General features: G+C 44.7%; 1 protein-coding gene across 5 annotated transcripts in view; it reads right to left on the minus strand.

Moving 5' to 3' along the window:
- Positions 1–25521, minus strand: part of LOC137634471 (intraflagellar transport protein 74 homolog) — a 180458-nt gene that overhangs the window by 7495 nt on the left and 147442 nt on the right. For all 5 annotated transcript variants that reach the window (XM_068366888.1, XM_068366887.1, XM_068366891.1 and 2 more), the window contains one exon: positions 16736–16859. In XM_068366888.1, coding sequence (XP_068222989.1) covers positions 16736–16859 — 124 coding nt within the window. The remainder of the gene's footprint in view (positions 1–16735; positions 16860–25521) is intronic.

The following is a 25521-nucleotide window of genomic DNA, read 5'->3' on the forward strand; positions in this document are numbered from 1 at the left end:
GAATAGGAGCAACTCGGGAGGTTCGGTCGCGAAGGGCATCCCCTTGAGCGAGTTCGACCGGCAATGCCACCATTCCAGGGAGGGTATTGTGTTTGGCAGGACTGGAATTAATTTCTGGGGCGAGTCCAGTTGGTTCCAGAAGTTCTTCAGGTTCCATTGGACGGCCCTGAGTCTGAGTCTCCCCTGGGGAACCAGTTTCTCCAACGACACCAGATGACCTATTAGCCTTTGCCAGTCCTTCGCCCTCCTGGGTAGTCCCGACAGAAAAGGAAGAAGGATCTTCAGAAGATTGCCTACCCGCTCCTCTGACGGAAAAGCTTTCACTAGAAGGGAATCCAGTGTCATCCCCAAATAGGTCATTCTGGTGGAGGGAGATAGGTTCGATTTTTCTGGGTTGATCATGATACCCAGACCCTTGCAAAACTGGAGAAGTTTTATACCCTGCTCCTTCAAAACGTCCTCTGAGGAGGAAAGAAGCAACCAGTCGTCCAGGTACCGGATGAGGCGAATGCCCCGCTCGTGAGCCCACACCGAGACTGTCGTGAAGACTCTCGTGAATACCTGGGGAGCTGTCGACAACCTGAAGCAGAGGGTCTTGAATTGCAAGATCTGGGTACCCCATTTCACCCGGAGAAACTTCCGACTTGAGGGATGGACCGGGATTTGGAAGTATGCGTCCTTGAGGTCTATGGTCATCATGTAGTCTTTCTCCCTCAAGGACAGCAAGACCGACTTCGGAGTGTCCATTTTGAAATCTGTCTTTCGCACAAACTTGTTGAGAGCTGACAGGTCTATCACCGGTCTCCACCCCCCCGTCGCCTTTTCTACCAGGAACAGGCGGCTGTAGAAACCTGGCCCTGGGTGCAGGACCTCCTCCATGGCGCCCTTCTCCAACATCGTGGACACCTCTTCTTGAAGAGCCGCCCTCTTCAACGGGTCCTTGGGTGCCAGCCACTCCGACAGGCTGGCCGGAATTAAAGGCGGGGGTTCCGTTAAGAACGGTAGCCTGTACCCCTCCTTCAGTACGGATACTGTCCATGGCTCTGCTCCGGAGCCTTCCATGCTTGCCAATGTAGTCTGAGGCATCCCCCAACCTGAGGCTTGGGCAGGAGTAGGGGGCCTCCCACTCTACCTTCTCCTGGAGGAGCGGCCTGAACGGCCTCTCCTGGAGGCAGAATACCCTGTTCTAAACGAGGCCGACGCTGCTGGAGCTCCTCTACGGGGGGACTGAGGCGCTGAAGCCCACGAGGAAGAAGGGGCTTCTCTCCTCGTCAGGTTAGGCGGGGCCTGAGAAGTAGAGGGACCGTCTGATGCTGATCTCTTATAGGGGGGCCTCCTTACCGGTTGAGGCCTGGGAGCGTTCACTTCTTTTCGTTTAGCCACCTTTTCCATGATCTCTTCTAGCTCTTTCAAGGGGAACAAGGAGTCACCCCACACAGGAAGGCTCCTCATGGCCCTCGCCTCCCTGTCTGGGACCTTCCGGGAAAGCTTCGCCAGAATAGTGTCCCTTTTGCGAAGAACCCAATTCGCTGACAGGGCCAGGGACTGATACGTGAGGAACTTCAGGGTCTTGCCCCCGGAAATGATAAGTTCCCTCAGGAGGTTTTGCTGCTCCAGGTCCGTCAAGTCATATGTGGCTTGAACACCTACCAGTGTGGAAGCCCACCAGTCCAACCAAGAGGAGACGTGCACCAAGTCTTTCGACATATCCTCCATCATCGCAGCCTCCGACTGCGAAAAGCAAATCGGGGCTGAAGAGGCTCTGTCCTCCGTGGCACCCTGTCCCAGAACGTCGAGGGCAGGCTCCACCTTGCAGGCTCCCGGTCGTTGTCCCTCTGGCACATAAAACCTACTCTGTGCCTTGAGCCCTTGGAGCAACTTCGAGGAGCTCTGCGTTTTGGGAGCTCCGGCATTGCCTGCCACAACTCTATTGACATGGGCCCGTCCCAGGACGAGATCTCGGGCCACAGGCAGGGCCAGGGAGGTTTTCTGTTGGACGGGTGCCTGCATCAAGCGGGTCAGGCTGGACCTCCAGTAGTCCTCGTCGGTTGGAACCGGTTCTTCAATCCTATGATGCCTCCGAATCAGGCCTATAACCTTCCGATAGACCGAGTCCTCGGTCGGGGAACCTTCTCTACCGTCAGCAGTACCTTCCGCCTGATCCCAAGGAGCCGGGTCACCGGGCACTCCCACCGGGCGCTTCAGTTCTGGAACAACAGGCACTCCCCTGCGGTGGTACCGGTCTTCCCCGGCGGGAGACTCCGCACCAGGTTCGGGGGTCAGAACTGGCATCGCCGTGCCGGCGAGGACTACCGTTCGTGTATTCTCTCTTGGGGACGAGGACGCGGATCCCGTGGGCTGACCCGACGGAGGGAACCGTTCCTTTAAGTCCGAGGGCCGAACCAGCTGTGCTGATTCGGCCAGGCTGCCCGTAAGGAAGCACGGTTCCCCCCGCTGGACGGGGTGAACCGGAAGCTTCGCGGCCTTACGCCTGCCTGAAGCGGCCTTCTCGCATTTCTCCCTGCGAGGGTCATATCTGCGTCTGGAGGATGGCCTTCGTGGCGAGAAATCCCTGGACTGCCGGTCCGGGGAACGCTGCAATTCAGACTTACGGGGAACGAAGACCCAATCACCATCGGGGGACCTACTCCCCCTGTACTTCCTCCGTGGAGAACGGGACCGTCTCCTACTGAACCTCGAACGGGATCTTGAGCGGGAACGCCTGCTCCTGGACCGCTCCCTTCGGCGCCGATGTCTACTCCTGGTTTCCTCTTCTGAAGAGAACGAAGCCCCACCATCCGAAGAGCCCGACGAAACTGTACCACCCGCACGACGGGCAGAAGCGGGGGCTACGGAGGGCTTCGCGACTTGCTGCGTACCAGAGGTCGAGGGTTGTAGGAAGGTTTCTGGAACCGCCGTCAGAGGAGCTGGAAAAGAGGTTTGGCGCCCTACACTAGGGAACCAGGTATCCAGCCCCTCTTCCATCCGCATTGGGGACCTACCCGGCGTTTTAGGGAGCTTCCACCCGAAGGGCTCACTTACCGTGGAGTCCAACTTACCCTGGGCGTCACCAGCCGCTGAAGAACCTGAAACACAGGCCCACGAAGCGGGCGAAGAAACAGGCACAACATTACTACACCACAAGGGGTCGTCGGAGGAAACGTGCCCCCCAAGCACAAGGGCAGAGTCTCCAGAACCCCCAGACACAGCACTACCAGGCCCCCCACTAGCCTGAGAAGTCCCCGCAACTCCCACTTCACACACATTAGACTCCTGAGGAAGAACCCTCGGCTCTTTCCCCGCAACGGACTTACCTCGTCCCCTACTCTGGGTAGGGGAAGTCGAGACAGAAACCCCGTCGGACTGTCCACTGGGTGACGGTAACGGCGAAGAGATGCTAGATTTCCTGGGCGAACGTTTCGACGACTTCTTCTTCTTAGTGCCGTAACGCACCCACTGTATCTCACTCCAACTAACACACTCAATGCACGTATCCGATGGCGAGCACATCCTGCCCCTACAGGAAGAGCAAAGGGAGTGAGGGTCTACTTCGGGCTTGGAAAGGAACGCTCCACACGACTTTCCGGCTCTAGGCCAAGGACAACGGCGGATCTGCTCCATAGCACACAACCACAAGGCACAGGAACGAAGGGAATCAAAGGGATACACTTGGGAAGCACAAGGAAGGGTAGTGAACACGCAAGAACACAAGGGATAAGCACAAAGATACCACGCGGTAACCACGCGGGGCACACGAGGCGGACACAAAGGGTCGAGAGAGACGAGAGCGACGTGAGAGTATGGTATCACGTCGCGACCAGAGAACTTACTGACTAACGGGACCCAAGCGGACCTCGACCTAGCTCAAGGCTACCCTCGGGGCACATTCTCTCACTCCCGGGTTAGCCCTCCATAGAAAACGGGTGTAGGGTATACTACACAAAACTCTGGTCGGTAGAGAGGAGATTACAGGTAATGCCTAAGAAAGTAGTTCGAGGTAAGTATTTGTGTCGGAACAAATATGTGTTCAAATTGCACGATTCCCCTTTTTTGCAGTTGATAGTTCTCAAAAATAAATTGTCTGTAGCTACAAGGCCATTCAAAGGCTGCAAGTCAAGCGCCACAAAACGTATCTAATCTAATGCCTTTTCAAGTATTGATGGGTTAGCATATGTCTAGATACAGTAACTGATAATAAATGTAAACAAACCATATTTACCTTACATTTTATTGGCATAATTTCATAATAAATACTGTAGCCTATGAGGAAAAATTTCATGTCAACAATAAAATCAACTCTTCTATAAGCGAGTCCAGCTGAGTGCAAACATCGAGTTGTGGTTACATTCTCATAAATCTTTATCTTTCTCCTTATTCAACCTTTTGATAGTTTTAATGGTAGAGTTAATGATGGTAGTAATAGCATTTAGTTTTAGCATAATATTAATTTTTCTAAAAAAATCTACGATTCAAATTGTCCTCACTTTCTCTGATGTTTCACCATCTTCTCCGAAACATCAAACATTATAGTGGTAACACAATATTATTGGTCTATAACATTTGATTTAAAACTAGTCTAGTACTTCCTTTGGTTTTTGCTGGTGTGCACACAAGGTAATACAAAATTAAACCGCCTTATAACTGTAGTTAGTACTGTAAAAACATTTTTGGAAATGGAAAGTACAATTATCATTTGCAACAGTTTAGAATTATTGTAAATTATCATAGTGTCATTAGTGGTTGTTTGTTATTGTTGACTAAAAAACAAAATGGTTTTCTTTTATTTTGTGACGTGCAGGAATTTTTATGAATACGTAAAATATTTGTAATATCCTTTTTTGGCCACAGCCATGTCGCCCTGATGGAAGGTTCCTTTAGGCAGCTTTCTAAGGGATATTTAGCTACAGTGATACTCCCAGAGAATTGACCATAGGTCTCCAGAATTCTAACACCTGGCGCGAGTATCCTTAAGAATATTCTTAAGGATATCGCATAATATCAAGGGACGTATTCCTTGATATGACACACGGCAATCTTCTCCCCGAATAGAGTTTTTGCTCTGAGCGGGAAGAGTGGCGAAAATGAAGGGGAGCCGTCATCAAGGTTACCCGGTGGATTCCCTTCCCGTACTACTACAGGGCCACGCATGGGAACTTATTCCTTATATAGTAGCGAATTAAGCACGGTGTATCTCCCGCTTGCTCTCAGTGTTTTGTTACTATTCCTGGATTTATCATACATTCTCCAGCAACTTCATCCTCTGGAAAGTTGAGTATTTAATCATTCCTTTGTATAATTTTTAGCTCCCTTCTCACAGTTAAATTAGCATAATTTAGATGTATTTATCGGAGCATAGCCGTTCACCGGAGGAGCCATTTTGGACGCTGTCGTACGCCATCAATGCTTTATTTAGTCAGTAGTACAATGTTCCCGGTATTTAGCTTTAATGAATTACAGCTATTTAGGCAAATTATACTAGTGAAGATAAGATCAGGCACGTATATTTCCTCTTCTGTGAAATGTTTCGATCGTGGGGCTAGCCTAATGCGGTTTAGTATACTTTCGTAAATTATCCCCGTTTACCCACTTGTATCGTTTTATCAATTCAGTCGGAGATAGCATATATCCTAGAATTACTAATATAATTCGATACTCGTCTCTTTTAGAGATTTAAGGGTAAACCCTACCTTCCCTCTGAGTGCCGCCATTAGGCGACAACCCTATCTTGATCTTGCCATAGAGTAGTGTGCTCTGGCTTGACTAGGCTAGTGTTTCTGTCTTCCCTCTTTACCAGTGAGTATCCCGGCTTTGAATTACGACAGAAACTCAGAGTATTCAGTCTTGTCGGCAACTCTACTGACAGGGGACTAGTCATTCCCCTGCCGGTTCACAGTTGCAGGCATAGGAAGCCCGGCTTCCCTAGCCCACAACCGAAAGTGGTAGTACAATTGCTGCCACCTTCTCCCTTGTGGTCTAGAGGACATGTCTTATATCCGGCAAGGTCTTAGGCTGAGGAATCATTATTCCTCTGCCGCCCAAGATGGCACTGGTATAGAAACTATGTTTCTGTGTTTGTGGTCGATAGTAGGAGGCAGACGTGCCGCCTTCTTTCGACACAAAATATATGACCCTTTTCCCTTCCCCTTTCTGTCCTTTAGTGATGGCCTAGCCGTCACAACATCTATGGCCGGTATTCTACAATCTTCCCGCTTGCCAGGTGGATTGTTATGCCGGCCGGGCTCCTACAAAGGCAGCTTGAATGCCACTTCGACCTTCCCCCAAATGGAAGCAAGGCTCCAGGAAAGGTTGTGCCGGCCATGATGGCTGCCGATGGGAGACCCTTATAACTTTGAGTATTCTTCAGTCCTCTCTTGGACTGCCATCCACAAACCCTGGTACCGGCAGAGCAGCCGGCAACAGATACTGTGGCTGGGTGGAAGCTAGAATGATTACATTCCCCCCTTCCATTTGAATCCTCATTCTGGAAGAAGGCAATAGGGACAGTAGTCCCTACAACCCTAGTTATTGTACTAAACTATAATAATACGGTAGCCCTTCTCTCCATGCTTTTTCTCTCTCTGTCGGTTAGTGCCGTCCAGCACTAGCCTAGCCGGCAGCAAGCCGGCAGGACTACAGTATAAGATTATACAGTACAGTAGCCAGTATTTCTGCAGTATAGTATATTTTCCAACATATTCTGTGTGTCCTTTCACAGTCCATTGTTGAGACTGCTAAATAGTGTTGAAGTAAATTATTCCTTCAATATCCTGATGAGCCATAGGTCATCAGAACATAATATCCTTACCCTACAATATTAATATTCCATTATGGAAGGGTTAGTGCTAGAATACACTAACTTTAGCTCTAGAATTTAGAGCTCTTCCACCCTAGATTTCCCTGATAAGGAAATTCTAAATACTATATTAATATTGAGGGAGGTCACAGCAATTGCCTGGACAGGAGACACAGATATGTGTCTCTCCAATTTTCTTTTTAGCTTACTATCCTAAGCTATAATGATAATAGTAAGTGCTATTTTAATGCATGAATTTAATTTATCAGTGTGATAAATTACCCCATACTCATTTCACCTTTATCTTTCTTTACAGGAGGAGGCCAAGGTGAAGTGTGAGGTGATCTACTGTAACCCCAAGAGTAAGAAATTTTGTGGTCACACCATGTGCAGGTCTCATGCCCCCTGCTCCATCGCAACGGAAACCTTGAGATATTGGGATCCCAAGGATTGCAACGTCCGCTCCGCCTTGATGACCGAGGGTTTCGGCGATCCCAAGACGACGGAGTCGAGGGATACTGCGAGGGAAACGCTTAAGAAGTGGGTACGAGGGTTCCAAAAGAACTCTCCGGGACCGTACCTATCAAGCGAGATGATGAGAAGCCTGCTGTTCCCGAAGGCAACAGCTGATGCCGTCGTACCTCAGGCACGACCTGGACCTCCCTGCATACAACTTGCAATAGAGGCCGATATCAACGAGGCTTTACAAGGCATGGACATCCATCAGGAGACGATGTCAGAAGTGTACTCGGACACTGAAAAGGGTCTCCTTCAAGAGGACCCTGAAGAAGAGGTGGCTCAACCACCTGGAGAAGAAGATCATGAGTCGACAGAAGCGGAGGACCCTCTTCTGTCTGTGTCGGCATTTCAGCCTGTGCCATCAACTTCTTCGGCTCCAACCCCTCAACTAGACCTGCTGGGCCAAGCGGTTGTGGCCCAGATCCAGCAACTAGTTGACTCTCTACGTAAGGAAAACGTAGATATGAGGAAGGAATTCCGGGAAGCAACCCACGTAGTTGCTTCTCGTGGGTCATACAAGCGACCCAAAGTGTCTGACCTGCCACCATGTTCCGAAACCAATCCCTGGAGGTATGCAGAGTTCATGCCCATGATGAATGGGAAACTCTACATTTTGGAGAAGATGGGGTCCATCCCCCTGGACGACATTCAATTCTGGCCAAACCTTTCGACTTACCCGGAATGTTTCATCCGGCTGAAGAGTGAGCCGGCGTCTAAGGAAGAGATGGAACCCAAGGAAGTCATGGTTTTCGACCACGACAAGGCACAAGCTCTCTTGATGAGTAGCCTGAAGAAGGCTGGATATACCAACGCCAAAGTTTCTGCGTTGAGCAAGAAGCACCCTACCTTTCTTGCTCCTTTATCCAGAGCTTTCCCCTTCTCATCAAAAGCTCTCCACGTGTGCTTAAGGCAGTTGATGCAGGAAAACCATGTCCTACGCTTGAGGAGTGTAGGCCATTATCTCTGGCCTTGCCCACGGGTGAGAAGGATTGGAACGAGGTCCACCTAACCTTCTCGGTATCGAAGCTCGACGCGGACATCGCAGGACAGCAGTTCAGCGAGAACCTCCCGAAGCTGTCGGACTTTCTCCTGAGAAGAGAACATGAGACAAAGAAGAGACTAGCCGCCTCTCTGTCCCTCCAGAACTGCATGGAGATGTGTGCAGGCATTGCAAGCACCCCAGACATGTATGCAGTCCTAGCCAAGATGTACATGGCTACCCTAGTTAACGACTTGTACGCTTTTGTGAAGGCCAGGAGGGCCTGCAGAGAGTTTGTGTTCGTCATTGCAACGGTCACACACGAGCCCAGGAAGTTGATCACTTCCTGTATCTGGGGCAAGGACCTTTTCCCAAAGGCAGTAGTCCAAGAGGTAGTTGCCAAAGCCGCCACGGAGAATAGGAATCTTCTCCAAAAGTGGAGCATCTCTGCCAAGAGAAAATCTTCCCCTGATGCTGGTCCCCAACCTAAGAGGAAGACGAAGAAGCCAAGACTGCCTTCTCAACCTGTGCAACATCCTACAGTAACCATGACCACGGTGCCCCAAATGGTTGCTCAGCCACAAACCACTTTCCAGGTGGTGCCTCAACAGCTGGTAGCCCAGTCACCAGCCTTTAACCTAGGTTTTGAGAGGTACACCACTATCTTTCGCCCAAAAGGTATAGGATCTAGACGGGGCTCCTCAAGAAGCCCCTCACGAGGTAGGGGAGGACATGGTCAGGGTGGCAAACCCTCAGGACCATCCAAGCAACGAGATGCTCCAGGTAGGAGGAAGACTCCTCCACTTTCAGGATCGTTGGACCTTCGATCCCTGGGCCCACAGCCTAATCAAGAATGGACTAGGATGGAAATGGAACAGATCTCCACCTTCATTTCCTCAATTCTTCCAACACTCCACCCCCTTACTGGAAGAATACCTTAGAACTCTTGAACAAAAAGGTTATAAGGAAAGCAAAGTCCATCAAATTCCAGGGAAGGCTGTTTTGTGTTCCCAAGAAGGACTCGGACAAACTCAGTCATTCTACACTTGTCTCCACTGAACAAGTTCTTCGAGAACAACAAGTTCCGGATGCTAACCCTACAACACATAAGGGCCCTGTAACCGAAAGGGGCGTACACAGTATCAATAGACCTGGCAGATGCTTACTGGCACCTTCCAGACAGTCGCCCCCTCTCCTCCTACCTAAGATTCAAGCTATAGAAGACAAAGTATGTCTTCAGAGCCATGCCCTTTGGACTAAACATAGCCCCCAAGGATCTTCACGAAACTTGTGGATGCAGTCGTACAACAGCTACGCTTAGAAGGCGTTCAGGTAGCTGTATACCTGGACGACTGGCTGGTGTGGGCAGCATCCAAGACTGCTTGTCTGCAGGCAGCCACAAAAGTGATCCAGTTCCTGGAACATCTGGGATTCAAGATCAACTACAAGAAGTCTCGCCTCTCTCCAGCTCAAGAGTTTCAATGGTTGGGAATCCATTGGAACTTGCAGTCACACCGCCTCTCCATTCCACCAAAGAAGAGGAGAGAGATTGCGGGTTCTGTCAAGAGACTACTGAAATCCAACAGGATCTCAAGACACCAACAGGAAAGAGTACTGGGCTCTCTCCAGTTTGCAACAGTAACAGACCCAGTGCTAAGAGCACAGCTGAAAGATGCGTCAGGAGTCTGGAGAAGATACACATCAAACGCTTGAAGAGATCTACAGAGACCGACACCGACCTTACTACGATCGCTTCTGAGGCCGTGGTCAAAGGTCAAGAGCCTAGCAAGGACTATTCCCTTACAACCACCTCAACCATCGGTAGTCATCCACATGGATGCCTCGACGGAAGGATGGGGAGGTCATTCCAATAAAAGGAAAGCTCAAGGGACCTGGTCATCCCTGTTCAAGACCTTTCACATCAACATTCTAGAGGACATGGCAGTCCTCCTGACGTTGAAGAAGCTATCCCCTCACAGATCAGCCCACATCAAGCTGGTCTTGGACAGTGAAGTGATAGTAAGATGTCTGAACCGACAAGGCTCGAGATCGCCCTACATCAACCACGTGATGTTGGCCATCTTTCGCTTAGCAAGAAAGAAAAGATGGCACTTATCAGCAGTTCACCTGCAAGGGTTCCGCAATGTGACGGCAGACGCTCTATCCAGGCGAAAAGCCAATAGTCAGAATGGTCCCTAGACGCAGACTCATTCTCCTCCATCTTGGAAAAAGTCCCAGAACTGCAGATTGACCTCTTCGCAATGAGCGACAACAAGAAACTACCTCGATACGTAGCCCCATACGAGGATCCTTGGGCAGAAGCGACGGATGCCATGTCCCTCGATTGGAACAGATGGACTCACATCTATCTGTTCCCGCCAACAAATCTCCTGCTGAAGGTCCTCAACAAGCTGAGATCCTTCAAGGGGACAGCAGAAGTGGTGGCCCCCAAGTGGCCCAAGAGCAATTGGTTCCCTCTGGTGATAGAACTGAAGCTGAGGCTGTTTCCTCTACCGAACCCAGTTCTATCCCAACTGGTTCAGAAGTCAACTGTCTTCGCTTCATCACTGAGAACCCAAAACCTTCATCTCATGATTTTCTCGCCTTAGCAGTCAAGAAATGATTTGGGATCTCGAAAGACAGTATCAACTTTATAGAAGAATACAAGTTAAAATCAACCAGAAGACAATATGAATCGTCTTGGAAGAAGTGGGTCTCTTTTGTTAAAGCAAAACTGCCGATGGAAATCTCGTTAGACTTCTGCCTGTCCTTCTTCATCCACCTTTACGAACAAGGCTTGGCTTCCACCATGATAACTATGTGTAAGTCAGCTTTGACTAGACCTCTTCTATACAGTGAACCCTCGCTACTTCGCGGTTCGACCATCGCGGATTCACCACTTCGCGGATTTTTTCCATAACCCATGTATATACAGTAATATATATATATATATATATGTATGCATGTATTTATGTATATATGTAGGTATGTATATGTGTATACATATAAATATATATATATACACACACACACACACACACACACACACATATATATATATATATATATATATATATATATATATATATATATATATATATCTAAAGTAGGAAGATGTGATGTAGTTCTAAGGGAAAAGTATGGGAAATATGTCTGGGTAATAAGCAAAGCTCTACCTCCAGTTTGTTTCTACATTATGATCAGAGATAAATGTAAACAAAACATTGGTTGCCATTTTTTATCGTGCTTTTTAGCATGTTTAGGAAATGCATGATATAAAATCACCTTTAATATTTGTGCCTGTTTTAGTTTAGGGTACTGTAGTACATGCATTAAGTGTTCTGTACATTAAAGGGTAGTTTGTTAACAGTACTATGTACAAGGGAAGGTTTTAAAAGTCTGAATATACTTGTTGAATAAATAGGTAAATATGGTGTCACTACTTCGCGGATTTTCACCTATCGCGGCCGCGACTGGAACCTATCTACCGCGATAAACGAGGGTTCACTGTACACCTTCCAGGTGGACCTGTCGAACGAAATCTTCAACAAGATTCCAAAGGCATGCACTAGACTTAAACCAGCAGCCCCTCTGAAGCCCATTTCATGGTCTTTGGACAAAGTCTTGCACTATGTTTCGAACTTGAACAATGAAGATTGCTCCCTAAAGGATCTAACACAAAAAGTGATGTTTTTGTTTGCTATAGCCTCCAGGGCTAGAGTTGGTGAAATAGTGGCCCTATCAAGAGACGAGGGCCATATTCAGTTCACAGAAGAGGGAGAAATGAATCTTTTTCCAGATCCTACCTTTCTAGCCAAAAACGAGCTACCCACCAAAAGGTGGGGTGCTTGGAGAATCTGCCCTCTGAAGGAAGATGTCTCTCTACGTCCAGTAGTGTGTCTAAAGGTCTATCTTCGAAGAACCTCACACTTCAAGGGAGGACAGCTCTTAATAGGCGAAACCTCAGGATCAAACTTATCCCTGAAACAACTGAGGGCGAAGCTCACCTACTTTATTCGCAGAGCGGATCCTGACAGTACACCCGCAGGTCATGATCCGAGAAAAATTGCTCCCTCGCTGAACTTTTTTCAGTATGTGGACTTTGATAGACTCCGCTCATACACAGGTTGGAAATCCTCTAGTCTTTTATGAACATTATGCGAAGCAAGTGCATGAAATCAAACACTTTGTGGTGGTGGCAGGTAGTGTTATAAAACCTGTCGTCTAGTGCTGCGATGAACAGTAAACTGTTTGGGACTTTACAGTTATGGGTGAAAAGGTGTTAACACCTTTAAGTGTAATACCTTTTATCAAGGGTCACCCTGGTGCCCCTGGGACTGTTCTTTATAGGTGTAGAATCAAACCAATAACACCAGTGATGTGTGTATATTTGTGCGCAGTGTTTAAACTCATCCAACATCTACAGTGAAATTATCTCAATAATTTCACAATAATTTTGAGTGGACCTGTTTTAATACATATTTCTTCCCTTACAGGTGATATATATATATATATATATATATATATATATATATATATATATATATATATATATATGTACCTTTAGAATGTTGGTTATGGAGGATATGATTCTATTTTAATACATTCGTTGTTGTATTTATGTTGCCTATACAAATAAATATAAAAAATGTATTTGCGTCTTATTCGCCCCATAAGTAGCCAGAGTCTTTTAATTATTTTTTTCCTAAAATAATATAAAACACTTGAATCTGCTTATACGTGTGAACATACTTATGGTAAGTTAATTCCATTTGTTCCTACGTATACAAACCTTCTCGTTTCTATAGTCAGAGTTGACAGTTTCCCTGCAGGGGGCAGGAAGCCCTAAGTTCGTTCCAAGCTTAGCAGATATGACAAATAACGGTAGCGTCATACATTTATGCGGTCTGGGTGACCATATAGAAGCTGACTCAAGGTTAAGGCACTTATACAAACCCACAGATATGTTACTTTCAAGTAATTTTCTGGTAAACTTCCATCAGGATGACATGGCTGAGCCCAAAAAACAGATTTTGAAGCAAAGCGAAAAATCTATTATTGGGTGAGATAGCCATGTCGTCCTGATGGACCCGCCCTCCTTTTCTAGAAAAGGGGCATACATATGTAACAAATCCCCACCCAAAACTATTCTATCTGTAGCCACCCATGCTTAATTGCAACAAGGAATGAGTTGCCATGCGTAGCCCTGTGGTAGTACGGGAAGGGGATCCACCGGGTAACCTTGATGACGGCTCCCCTTCATTTTCGCCACTCTTCCCCCTCAGCGCGAAAACTCTATTCGGGGTGAAGATTTCCATGTGTCGTATCAAGAAATACGTCCCCTGATATTATGCGATATCCTTAAGAATTTTCTTAAGGATACTCGCGCCAGGAGTTAGAATTCTGGAGACCTATGGTTAATTCTCTGGGAGTATCACTGTAGCTAAATATACCTTAGAAAGCTGCCTAAAGGAACCTTCCATCAGGACGACATGGCTATCTCACCCAAAAATAGATTTTTTGCTTTGCTTCAAAATCCGTTAATTAACACTTGGATGAGTAAATGCATTTGTTTGTTCATTATAATTGGTGACAAAATGTAAACAAATGAATGGTTTTGTTTCAGGCGGTGTGTTTAGGAAAATCATTATGTGTATAAAATTGCCTTCATTTAATTTATTTTGAATTTATAAGGAAAAAGTAAAATAATAAAGTATTAGTAATAAAAAAATCATTGTATAATCAATACTTGGTGAGATATCTACTGCTGCTAAAGCTAACCTATTTACAGATGTGTAAATACGTTCGTTTGTTTGTTATGATTGTCGATGTAACGTAAATAAAACTGTGATTTCCGTTTTAGGTAGCATGTTTAGAAAAAGCACAATGTAAAATCGCCTTTCTTAAGTTAATTTTGGATTTCAAATGATACAGCAAAAGCTAGCCTATACAGTGATAGTTTTGTAATTCACCAGTCATCTTATACAACAGCTACAAGCTAAGTTGATTAAAACTTTTCCTAATTTAGGTCGTCTCACACATGGAAATATACAGTATTTACACCCATCCTGGATATGATTTTAACCCTTTTCAAGTTAATAAAACAGTAAAACCTTGATATTTTATTTATTCATACGGGCAATTTAATATTAGGGAAAATAAAGTATACTGTAGTACAAAAGGTCCTCAACTTACAAATATTCGGAGATAAAACACAAATCCAACTGAAATCCCAAATCTCAGATATTGTATCAAATGTTCATACACTGTACTGTAATAAGATAAAGAAATATTGTACTAAAACAATACAGTATTATATAATTCAATACAGTCAACAAAATGACAGTTGCAATAACCTGATATTTATCTCACATGAAACAGGACTATTGGTTGACTTTTGTACCAGGAAAATGTAGGCATGTGAGTCAGGTTAGGCCTACCCTAGGCCAAAATTTAATAAAATCTGACTTACAAACAGCTTCTTAGAACCAATTAAGTTTTAAGTTGAAAACATTCTATACTTAGAATTGAAAATGGGTAGTAAAAACTTTTGAATGGGTACGTTGCCATTTACCTTGGCCCTAATAGAATTACTCCCCATTCGTGCGAAGCCGTGGATCAACCAAATTCTTGTATAAATGGGGACACTACTGTACGTATGCTTAGCAATATATCATTTGTTTGCTTACTCATTATAACAACTCAGTACATTATGCAAGGTTACAATGTTATGAGCTTTTAGCATTTTACTGGCACCTTTATCTATTCTCTACAGCTGTTAAATTCTTAGGCACTTAGTACTTTAGTATCTTCAATAAGCTTATTAATCTTTGAGAATATTCCAAAATTTTCTTTTTAGAACTTAATAAAGAATGTATAACGCATTTTTCTAATTTTTCTGATCATGACATAGAAACGCTGGGTACATGTCTTGAGCCTACAATAAGATTCTAACAAAAGTTACTAAAAGTTTATTAAAATAATATTTCAAGAAAATTCTCTTTTTTCTTTCTCTATCATACTACCCAAATCATCAAATATTCACTCCATTATTATAGCTAACAGGTGTTTGGTCTTGAAAGCTGAGGGGTCTCCCTACCTCATCTCTGGACAATGGGGATCAAAGCTCCAAGTCATATACGTAACTGGGCTTTGGAACATTTTGAAGCAAACATAAAAAGAAAATTAATCAAGACTTCTCTAGATACCCCTGAACTAAAAGCACGGCAAAGTTAGTAAAGTTTTACATTAAAAGTGAATTATAACTCAGCCATTAACTGAACCAAACATTAAAGAGGAAAAAAACAACCTTCCATAAAATAAAACAACCAAAAACCTTCATAAACAAGTAAACTATTCTCAATGATATACATATTCCAGAAAAAACCACACCCAATTAATAGTTATTCTAAACTAAAAACTACCAGGGAAACACTCAAAACATTGCGGGGAGACTCCAAATAACCATTTTTAAACAATTGATAAGGAGCACCTTCTATACATCTAGTAGAATTTTCTATTTTAGTTTGGGCTACTTATTTCAAAAAATGGATTAGGGGGATATGTTACTTTAAGTGGAAGCTTGTAAGAAAAATCTATGATTTCCTTATTTCCTTTCCTCACTGAGCTATTTTTCCCTGTTGGAGCCATTGGGATTATAGCATTCTGTTTTTCCATAGCTGCTGCTGCTAATAACAACAACAATAATAAAAATAATAATAATAATAATAATAATAATAGGTTGACTTTAACCACCAGATGTCACCTTGAAAGGAAAAAACTGGAATTTCCCTTTTTTTTTTTGGGGGGGGGGGCAGCATCGATATTCAGTCAGCTTCGGGATGAAGCAATATGAACATCAAGGGAGGTTCATAAAGTAATTTATATACAATAATTAAACCATAGTTCTAAGACTGTATTTCCTTTACCCAGCCATTTCATTACAAATTTGAGTGAGATGCTAACATTGTGGACATGTTCCAAAATTTTCCCCTGTATTGAATTTTATCAATGTAAATTCGTACTGTAGTCTACAGACCACTTCATATAAATATTTGTTTAGAGATCTTTCAAGGGGTTTGGGAGGCTTTTCTAATTTTATAAAACATAAGCAGCAGCTGTCATATTATGACCAGGGAAACTGGTAATTGCTAGAAATTAATGAGAGTCTTGCATATCCAATAACTTCAAGTTAATATTCCCTTCTAGTATTTAAAATTTTAAATAATACATGGTATTTTGAGGAAGGGTAATAACAGTGTATGGAAAAATTTGTTCAATGCAATCTTAAAGCAACCAGGGGAATATAAAATGACAGCTATTGTACATTTATAGTTTGAATTAAAAATACTTTAAAAAGAATTTTCATATTTTGACCAAGGTAAATCTTTATCTAAAAAGATTTTCAAAATATAGGACTAAGTAAAAATAACTGAACACCCTACCTTTTGCAAGTTAGCCTGAAGGCTAAGTCTTTCATGCTTCAGCCCCTGTTCAGTGAATTTTGATTTCTCAAGTTCTCCTTCCTTAAAAGCAAGGTCACTCCTCATGATGTCAAAGTCCCGGGCACTGTTCAAAAGAATTCTCATGAATTAACTTCTAAGCTGAGTGATGAAGTCATCACTTAATAAACAATTACTTAACTGCATGATATTATCTCAGATACCTATTCCTCTTAAAATAAATTAAATGTCAGTCAGCAGGCAGATCTGCACATACATGGGATGATTTCCAGGTAACCTTTTTGCACCTGCAACAATTTTCAAATTTCAATTCAACTCTCACTTTTCTTTTTTTTTCTTTTTGATAAACATTTTTTATTGATTTAAGAAGGTTGATAAAATTTAAACAACCAGATATACAACTTTTATGCTCATATTCAGTCCCTCGTAAACCATTGTACTACTCTATATATATATATATATATATATATATATATATATATATATATATATATATATATATCTATACGGTATATATATATATATATATATATATATATATATATATATATATATATATATATATATATATATATATATATATATATATATATATATATATATATATATACTGTAGATATACTGTATATATATATATGTATATATATAACAGATTTTGAAGCGAAGCGAAAAACTATTTTTGGGTGAGATGGCCATGTCGTCCTGATGGAAGGTTCCTATTGGTAGCTCTATAAGGGATATTTGGCTACAGTGATATTCCCAGAGAATTGACCTTTAGGTCACAAGAATTCTAATTCCTGGCGTGAATATCCTTAAAATTTTTCTTAAGGATATCGCATAATATCAGGGGACGTATATCGTGATACGACACATAGCAATTTTCACCCTGAATAGCGTTTTCGTTTCGAGGGGGAAGAGTGGTGAAAGCAGAAGGAGAGCCGTTATCAAGGTTACCCTTCCTCCCGTACTATTACGTATCCAAGATGGCGCTCATTCCTTGTAGCATTGAGCATGGTGCTACAGATATAGTAGTTTCAGGAGGGATCTTGCTTAAGCCTTTTCTATGGAAAAGGAGGGCGGGTCCATCAGGACAACATGGCCATCTCACCCAAAAATAGATTTTTTGCTTTGCTTCAAAATCCATTCTTTGGGCTCAAGCCATGTCGTCCTGATGGAAGTTTACCAGAGAATTACTAGAAAGTACTGTATCTGTGGATTTTCATAGATGCCTTAACCTTGCGACAATTTTTCTATGGTCATTCAGACCATTGAGACATATGACGTTACCGTTATATGTCATTACCACTAATCATGGACAATGTTAGGGCTTCCTGCCCCCTGCAGGGAAGAGTCATACTAGACAGTTGAAAAGGGGTCTCAAGGTTTGCATATATTGTATGAACAAACATAAATATCAACTAGATATACAGAAGTCTCACGGTTTGTATGTGTTGTCGGAACGACTAAGTATCAACTATATCCATTGTTTGTAAGCATACAATAATATGAAGTTTAGTTAGTTAAATAAGTAAAAGAACTCGGGCCATATTTATTGTGCTAATTGTAGGGCAAAATAAGACGCAATTACACTCTAATAGACATTTATTTCGAATAAATGACCAAATGGAATAACGAGTGTAACATGTTAAGGGAATTATACATACAACGTATACAGAAAAGGTTTTTCTCCCTGAAAGGGAAGAAATGATTAGAGCCACTCTGAAATTTGAAAATTTTGTTAAAATTTTCTTATATAATTTTCTGTAAATGTTGTATACTATCAACACTGTGTATTATGTACACACGGCACAAGTGTTATCTGTATAATTCCACACCTGAAATTTTGAACAGTCTTACGGTCACCATGGTGACACCCACTTAAAATGTATTGCACTGGAAGTGTCAACACCTTTTCACCCTAATCGATAGTCCCAATCAATTCACTGTTCATTGCAGCACTGGACGATAGGTTTTAATACACTACCTGCTGCCACCACTTAATGCTTCAGTTCGTGCACTTGCTTTGCATAGTGTTTGTAGAACACTCTGGATGACTTCCATCCAGTATATGAGCGAAGACGCTCAAAGTCCATATACTGTGAAAAATTCAGTGATGAAGCAATTTTTCTCGGATCATGACCTGCGGGTATATTGTCAGGATCCGCTCTGCGAATGAAGTAGGTGAGCTTCGCCCTCAGTTGTTTTAGGGATAAGTTTGATCCTGAAATTTCTCCTTTGAAGAGCTGTCCTCCCCTGAAGTCTGAAGTTCTACGAAGATAGACCTTTAGACACTCTACTGGACACAGAGAGACACCCCATCTCTTAGTGGGTAGCTCGTTCTTGGCGAGAAAGGTGGGATCAGGAAAGAGATTCAGTTCTCCCACTTCTGTGAACTGAATGTGGCCCTTATTTCTTGATAGGGCTACTATTTCACTAATTCTAGCCCCTGAGGCTTTAGCGAACAGGAAAATAACCTTTTGGGTTAGATCCTTGAGAGAACAATCTTCATTGTTCACAGATGAAGCATAATGTAGGACCTTGTCCAAGGACCATGAAATGGGCTTCGGAGGAGCTGCAGGCCTAAGTATACCACATGTCTTCGGGATCTTGTTAAAGTTTTCGTTCGTCAGGTCCACTTGAAAGGCGTATAGAAGAGGTCTAGTCAGGGCTGACTTACACGTAGTTATCGAGTTGGCGGCCAGACCTTGTTCATGAAGGTGGATAAAGAAGGACAGACAGAAGTCTATTGAAATTTCTTTCGGTTCTTTTGCTTTAACGAAAGCAACCCACTTTTTCCAGCACGATTCATATTGTCTTCTACTTGACTTAGATTTATATTCTTCCAAGAAGTCTATACTGCCTTTTGAGATCCCAAATCTTTTCTTAACCGCTAAGGCGGGAAAATCATGAGATGAAGGTTTTGGGTTCTCTGTGATGAAGCGAAGACAGTTGACTTCTGAACCCGTTGAGATAGTGCTGGGTTCAGTAGAGGGACCAGCCTCAGCTTCAGTTCCATCACTAGAGGGAACCAATTGCTCTTGGCCCACTCGAGCTGCCGTTCCCTGGAAGGATCTCAACTTGTTGAGGACCTTCAGCAGGAGATTGGATGGAATGAACAGGAAAATCCGGGTCCATTCGTTCCAAACTAGAGACATGGCATCCGTTGTCTCCGCTAGAGGGTCCTCGAATGGGGCTACATATCGAGGTAGTTTATTGTTGTCGCTTGTCGCAAAGAGGTCGGTCTGCAGTTCCGAGACTTGTTCCAAGATGGAGGAGAATGAGTCTGCGTCTAGGGAGCATTCTGACTCTATCAGCTTGAGCCTGGATAGAGCGTCCGCTGTCACATTGCGGAACCCTTGTAAGTGAACTGCTGATAAGTGCCATCTCTCTAGACAAAGGATGGCTAATACCACATGGTTGATATGGGACGATCTTGAGCCTTGTCGGTTCAGACATCTCACTATCACTTCGCTGTCCAAGATCAGCCTGATGTGGACTGATCTGCGAGAGGAGAGTTTTCCCAACGTCAAGAGGACTGCCATGGCCTCCAAAACATTGATGTGAAAGGCCTTGAACAGAGATGACCAAGTCCCTTGGACTTTCCTTTGATGGGAGTGAACTCCCCATCCTTCCGTCGAGGCATCCGTGTGAATGGTCACCGATGGCAGAGGTGGTTGCAAGGGCACGGTCCTTGTTAGGCTCTTGGCCTTCGACCACAGATTGAGAAGTGATCATAGTAAGGCCGGTATCGGTCATTTTAGATCTCTTCGAGCGTTTGATGCGTATCTTCTCCAGACTCCTGACGCATCTTTCAGCTGTGCTCTTAGCACTGGGTCTGTTACTGCTGCGAACTGGAGAGAGCCCAGTACTCTTTCCTGTTGGCATCTTGAGATCCTGTCAGATTTCAGTAGTCTCTTGACAGACCCTGCAATCTCCCTCCTCTTCCCTGAGGGAATGGAGAAGCGGTGTGACCTCACGTTCCAATGGATTTCCAGCCATTGAAACCCTTGAGCTGGAGAGAGTCAAGACTTCTTGAAGTTGATCTTGCATCCCGGATGTTCCAGGAACTGGGTCACTTCTTTGGATGCTTGCAGACAAGCCATTTCGGATGCTGCCCACACCACCCAGTCGTCCAGGTACACTGCTACCTGAACACCTTCTAGGCATAGTTGTTGCCCGACTGTGTCTGCAAGTTTCGTGAAGATCCTTGGGGCTATGTTTAGTCCGAAGCGAATGGCTCTGAGAACATACTTTATCTTCTGTAACTTGAATCCTAGGTAGGAGGAGAGGGGGCGACTGACTAGAAGGTGCCAATAGGCATCTGCCAGGTCTATCGAGACTGTGAACGCCCCTTTTGGTAACAGGGTCCTCATGTGTTGAAGGGTTAACATCCTGAACTTGCTGTTTTCTACGAACTTGTTGAGTGGCGACAAGTCCAGAATGACTCTGAGCTTGCCTGAATCTTTCTTGGGAACACAAAAAAGCCTTCCCTGGAATTTGATGGACTTTGCTTTCCTTATAACCTGATTGCTCAAGAGCTCTACGGTATATTCTTCTAATGAAGGGGTGGAGTGTTAGAAGAATTGAGGAAATGATGGTGGAGACTTGTTCCGTTTCCATCCTAGTCCAATCTTGATTAGACAGTGGGCCCAAGGATCGAAGGTCCAACAATCCTGAAAATGTTAGAGCCTTCCTCCTACCGGAAGCATCTCCTTGCTTCGATTGTCCGGAGGGTTTACCTCCTCGACCGCGTCCTCCCCTACCTCTTGAGGGATGTCTAGAGGAGCCCCGTCTGGATCCTTTACCTTTTGGCCGAAAGGTAGTGGTTTGCCTCTCAAACCCGGGATTGAATGCTGGTGACTGGGCAACCAGCTGTTGAGGCACCACTTGGAAGGTGGTCTGTGTTTGGGCCACCACTTGGGACACCACAGTCATGGTGACTGTGGGATGTTGTTGAGCAGGCCGGGGGCAAGTCTAGGCTTCTTTGTCTTCCTTTTAGGTTGGAGACCCGCATCCGGGGAAGACTTCCTCTTTGAGGAGATGCCCCACTTCTGGAGAAGGTTCCTATTCTCCGTGGTGGCTTTCTCAACTACCTCTTTGACTACTTCGTTCGGGAAGAGGTCTTTACCCCAGATGTTAGAAGATATCAGCTTTCTGGGTTCGTGTTTCACTGTTGCAGCAGCAAACACGAACTCTCTACAGGCTCTCAGAGCCTTCATGAAAGCATACAGGTCCTTTACTAGGGTGGCCATATGCATTTTGGCCAGGACCATAAGCATGTCTTTGGCCTGCACACATCTCTATGCAGTTTTGTAGGGATAAGGATGCAGCAAGTCTCTCCTTCATCTCTTGTTCCTTGCGCAAGAGAAAGTCAGAAAGTTTAGAGATATTCTCGCTAAACTGTCGTCCAGCAGTGTCTGCGTCCAGTTTCCCTACTGAGAAGGTTAGGTGGACTTCCTTCCATTCCTTCTCTTCCATGGGCAAGGCTAACGACAAAGGCCTGCACTCCTCTAGTGCAAGGCATGGTTTGCCTGCCTCCACTGCCTTGGCAACAGTTTTAAATGCCTTCGACGTAAAGGGGAAGGCTATTGAAGCAGGAGCAAGAAAGGTAGGGTGTTTCTTGCTCAAGGCGGACACTTTCGAATTTGAATAGCCCGCCTTTTTCAGGCTACTCGACAAGAGAGCCTGTGCCTTATCGTGGTCGAGAACCATGACCTCCTTCGGTTCCGTCTCCTCTTTTGGCGTTGGTTCATGCTTCAGCCGAATGAAGCAATCAGGGTAAGCGTTAAAGCTTGGCCAAAACTGGATGTCTTCTAAGGGGACGGCTCCCATCTTCTCCGAGATGTAAAGTTTGCCGTTAGTAATCGGCATAAACTCCGCATACCTCCAGGGATTGGTTTTGGAGCAAGTTGGGAGGTCTTGGACTCTGGGTCGCTTGTATGACCCTCGATAGGCGGTAAGTGGAGCTTCATGGAGCTCTCTCTCGAGTCTCGCTTCCCTTGCTTCGCCTTGCTTGCAAATATTCTCCATTAAGACTGTAAGATGGGCCAGTATTTGGCTCATGTTGTCCAATGGAGGGGTAGAAGCTGAAGATGTCGAGGGTAACGGCTCCGGTGCCGGCACAGATGGAAGGGACTCCGACTCGACATCATCATCTTCTTCTGGAGGTAGAGTAGACTCCTCCTCGGCATCATCCTTTAGTAGATCCTTTTCAGTGTCCACATACACTTCCGACATCCTTTCCTCCTGGTGGATGTCCATGCTTTGCAACGCCTCACTGACATCCGTCTCGATGGCAATCTGGACGCAGGGAGGTCCACGTCGTGCTTGGGGCACGACAATTTCACTACCCGCCTTCGGGAACAGCAAGCTACGCATCCTATCGTTAGGTAGGTATGGTCCCGGAGAGTTCTTCTGGAACCCTCGTACCCATTTGCGCAGCTTTTCTCGTGCCGCATCCCTCGATTCCGTTGACTTGATGTCGTCGAAACCTTCGGTCACCAAGGTCCGGCAGATATTGCAGACTTGGGGGTCCCAGTACTGGAGGGTTTCGGTAGTGATGGTGCAGGGGGCATGAGACCTGCACGCTTTGTGACCATAGAAGTTCCTACTCCTATGGTTGCAGAAGATCGCATCGCATTTCATCTGGGGTTCCTCCTGTAAAGAAAGGAAAATTAAATGGGTATACGGTTGTTTATCTCACATGATAAACAGATTATGCAAAATATTAATATTTTAACCATTATAGCTTAGGATAGTAAGCTAGAAAGAAATTAGGAAAGACACATACTCATGTATCCTTTCCAGCCAATTGCTGTGGCCTCCCCCAATATTAAGGTTATAGAGTTTCCTTTATCCGGGCAAACTCAAAAGAGAAGGGTTCTAACCTATAGGGATAGAAAAAGTGTACAATACCACTGACCCTTCTTAAATTATTTAATATTGTGGGGTAAGTTATTAACTGATTTCTAATCAGAGTATTGAAGGAATTCTATTCTTTCAATATAGGATTGGTCTCAGCAACAGACTGTGCAAGGATACACAAGGTATGTTGGAAAATAACTACTGTATAATATGTACTATATTTTTCTGTGTGCAGTATATACTATACTGCAAATATACTGGCTACTGTATAATCATATACTGTAGTTCAGCCGGCATATTGCCGGCAGGGCTAGCACCTGGCGGCACAGTCCGGCTGGCATGTCGCCGGCAGAGTAGTACCTGACGGTACTGGTCCAGCCGGCATGCCGCCGACTAAGTACCTGACGGCACCGGTCCAGCCGACATGCTGCCGGCTGGCTTAGTACCTGGTGGCACTAGCTGACAGAGAGAGAGAAAGCATGGAGTGAAGGGCTGCCTTATTAAAATGTATGTTTAAAATAAATAAGGGTGTAAGTATATAACCTTACTGCCTTCCTCTGGAATGAGGGTTCAAATGGAAGGGGAGAATGCATCATTCAAGCTTCCATCCAGCCACAAGATCCGTTGCCGGCATTGCCGGTTTCAGGAATGTGGATGGCAGTCCAAGAGAAGACTGAAGAACACTCAGCAGCAGAGGGGTCTCCCACCGGCAGCCATCACAGCTGGCACAACCTTTCCCGGAGCCTTGTGTCCATAAGCGAAAGACTGAGTGACTATACAGCTGCTTATGTAGGAGCCCGGCTGGCACCACAATCTACCCGGCAAGCGGTGAGATTGCAGGACAACGGCCACAGGATTGCGATAGCTAAGCCATCGCTAAAGGACAGAGAGGGGTAGGGAAAAGGGTCCTGTATCAAGTGTAGAAGAAGGCGGCAGGATCACCGGCACTTCCACACAAGAGTGAAACATTGTTTCAGTATCGGCGCCATCCTAGGCGGCAGAAGAATATCTATTCTTCAGCCTAGGGTCTGCCGAAACAGGACTAATCTTCTAGACCGCAGGGGAGAAGGTGGTGACATCATACTAACACTTCAAGTGCGGCCTAGGGAGGCTTAGCCTCCTATGCCAACAGCTCTAAGCCGGCAGGGGAGTGCTACTCACCCTACCGCTCGGCCGCTGGCAGAAAGACTGAATACTCTGAGGTTCTGTCGAAAACCCAAGCCGGTATACTCGCCGGCAAGGGTGGAAGACAGAAAACACTAACCTAGTCAAGCCTGAGTGACCTATTCTATGGCAAGACTAAGATAGGGTTGTCGCCTATGGCGGCACTCAGAGGGAAGGAGGGATTACCCTTAAATCTCCACAGGAGAAGAGTATTGAGTTATATAATTAATTCTAGGAGATATACTATCTCCTGTTGAATTGATAAAACGATACACGAGGGTAACCGGGGATAATGAAAGTATACTAAAGCGCATAGGCTAGGTAGCCTAGCGCAGGGCGAGATCTCGGTTACCTAAATCGCCAAAACTCTAACGTATACGATCGACATAAGGAAGAGGAAACTTGTATGCATAATATATCTTTACTAGTATAATTGTGCCTAAATAGCTTTCATAATTTATTAATGCTATTACCACCGGGAATGTCATTCTGCTAACTAAATAACACATGCATAACGAACGACAGCGCCCATGGCGCCTTCAGTGACTGGCCAAGCTCCAAAACACATAAATTAAGCTAATTTCACTGTGAAGCAGGAGCTAAAAATTATACACTGTAAAGACTAAATACTTAACTTTCGAGAGGCAGAAGAAGCTGGAGATTGCATATTAAATCCTCTCAATAACGATAAAAAACGTTAGATAACAAGGAAAACAACCGTGCGCAATCGCTACTGAAAT

This window comes from Palaemon carinicauda, chromosome 44, assembly GCF_036898095.1.
Source record: "Palaemon carinicauda isolate YSFRI2023 chromosome 44, ASM3689809v2, whole genome shotgun sequence".
Taxonomy (NCBI): Eukaryota; Metazoa; Arthropoda; class Malacostraca; order Decapoda; family Palaemonidae; genus Palaemon; species Palaemon carinicauda.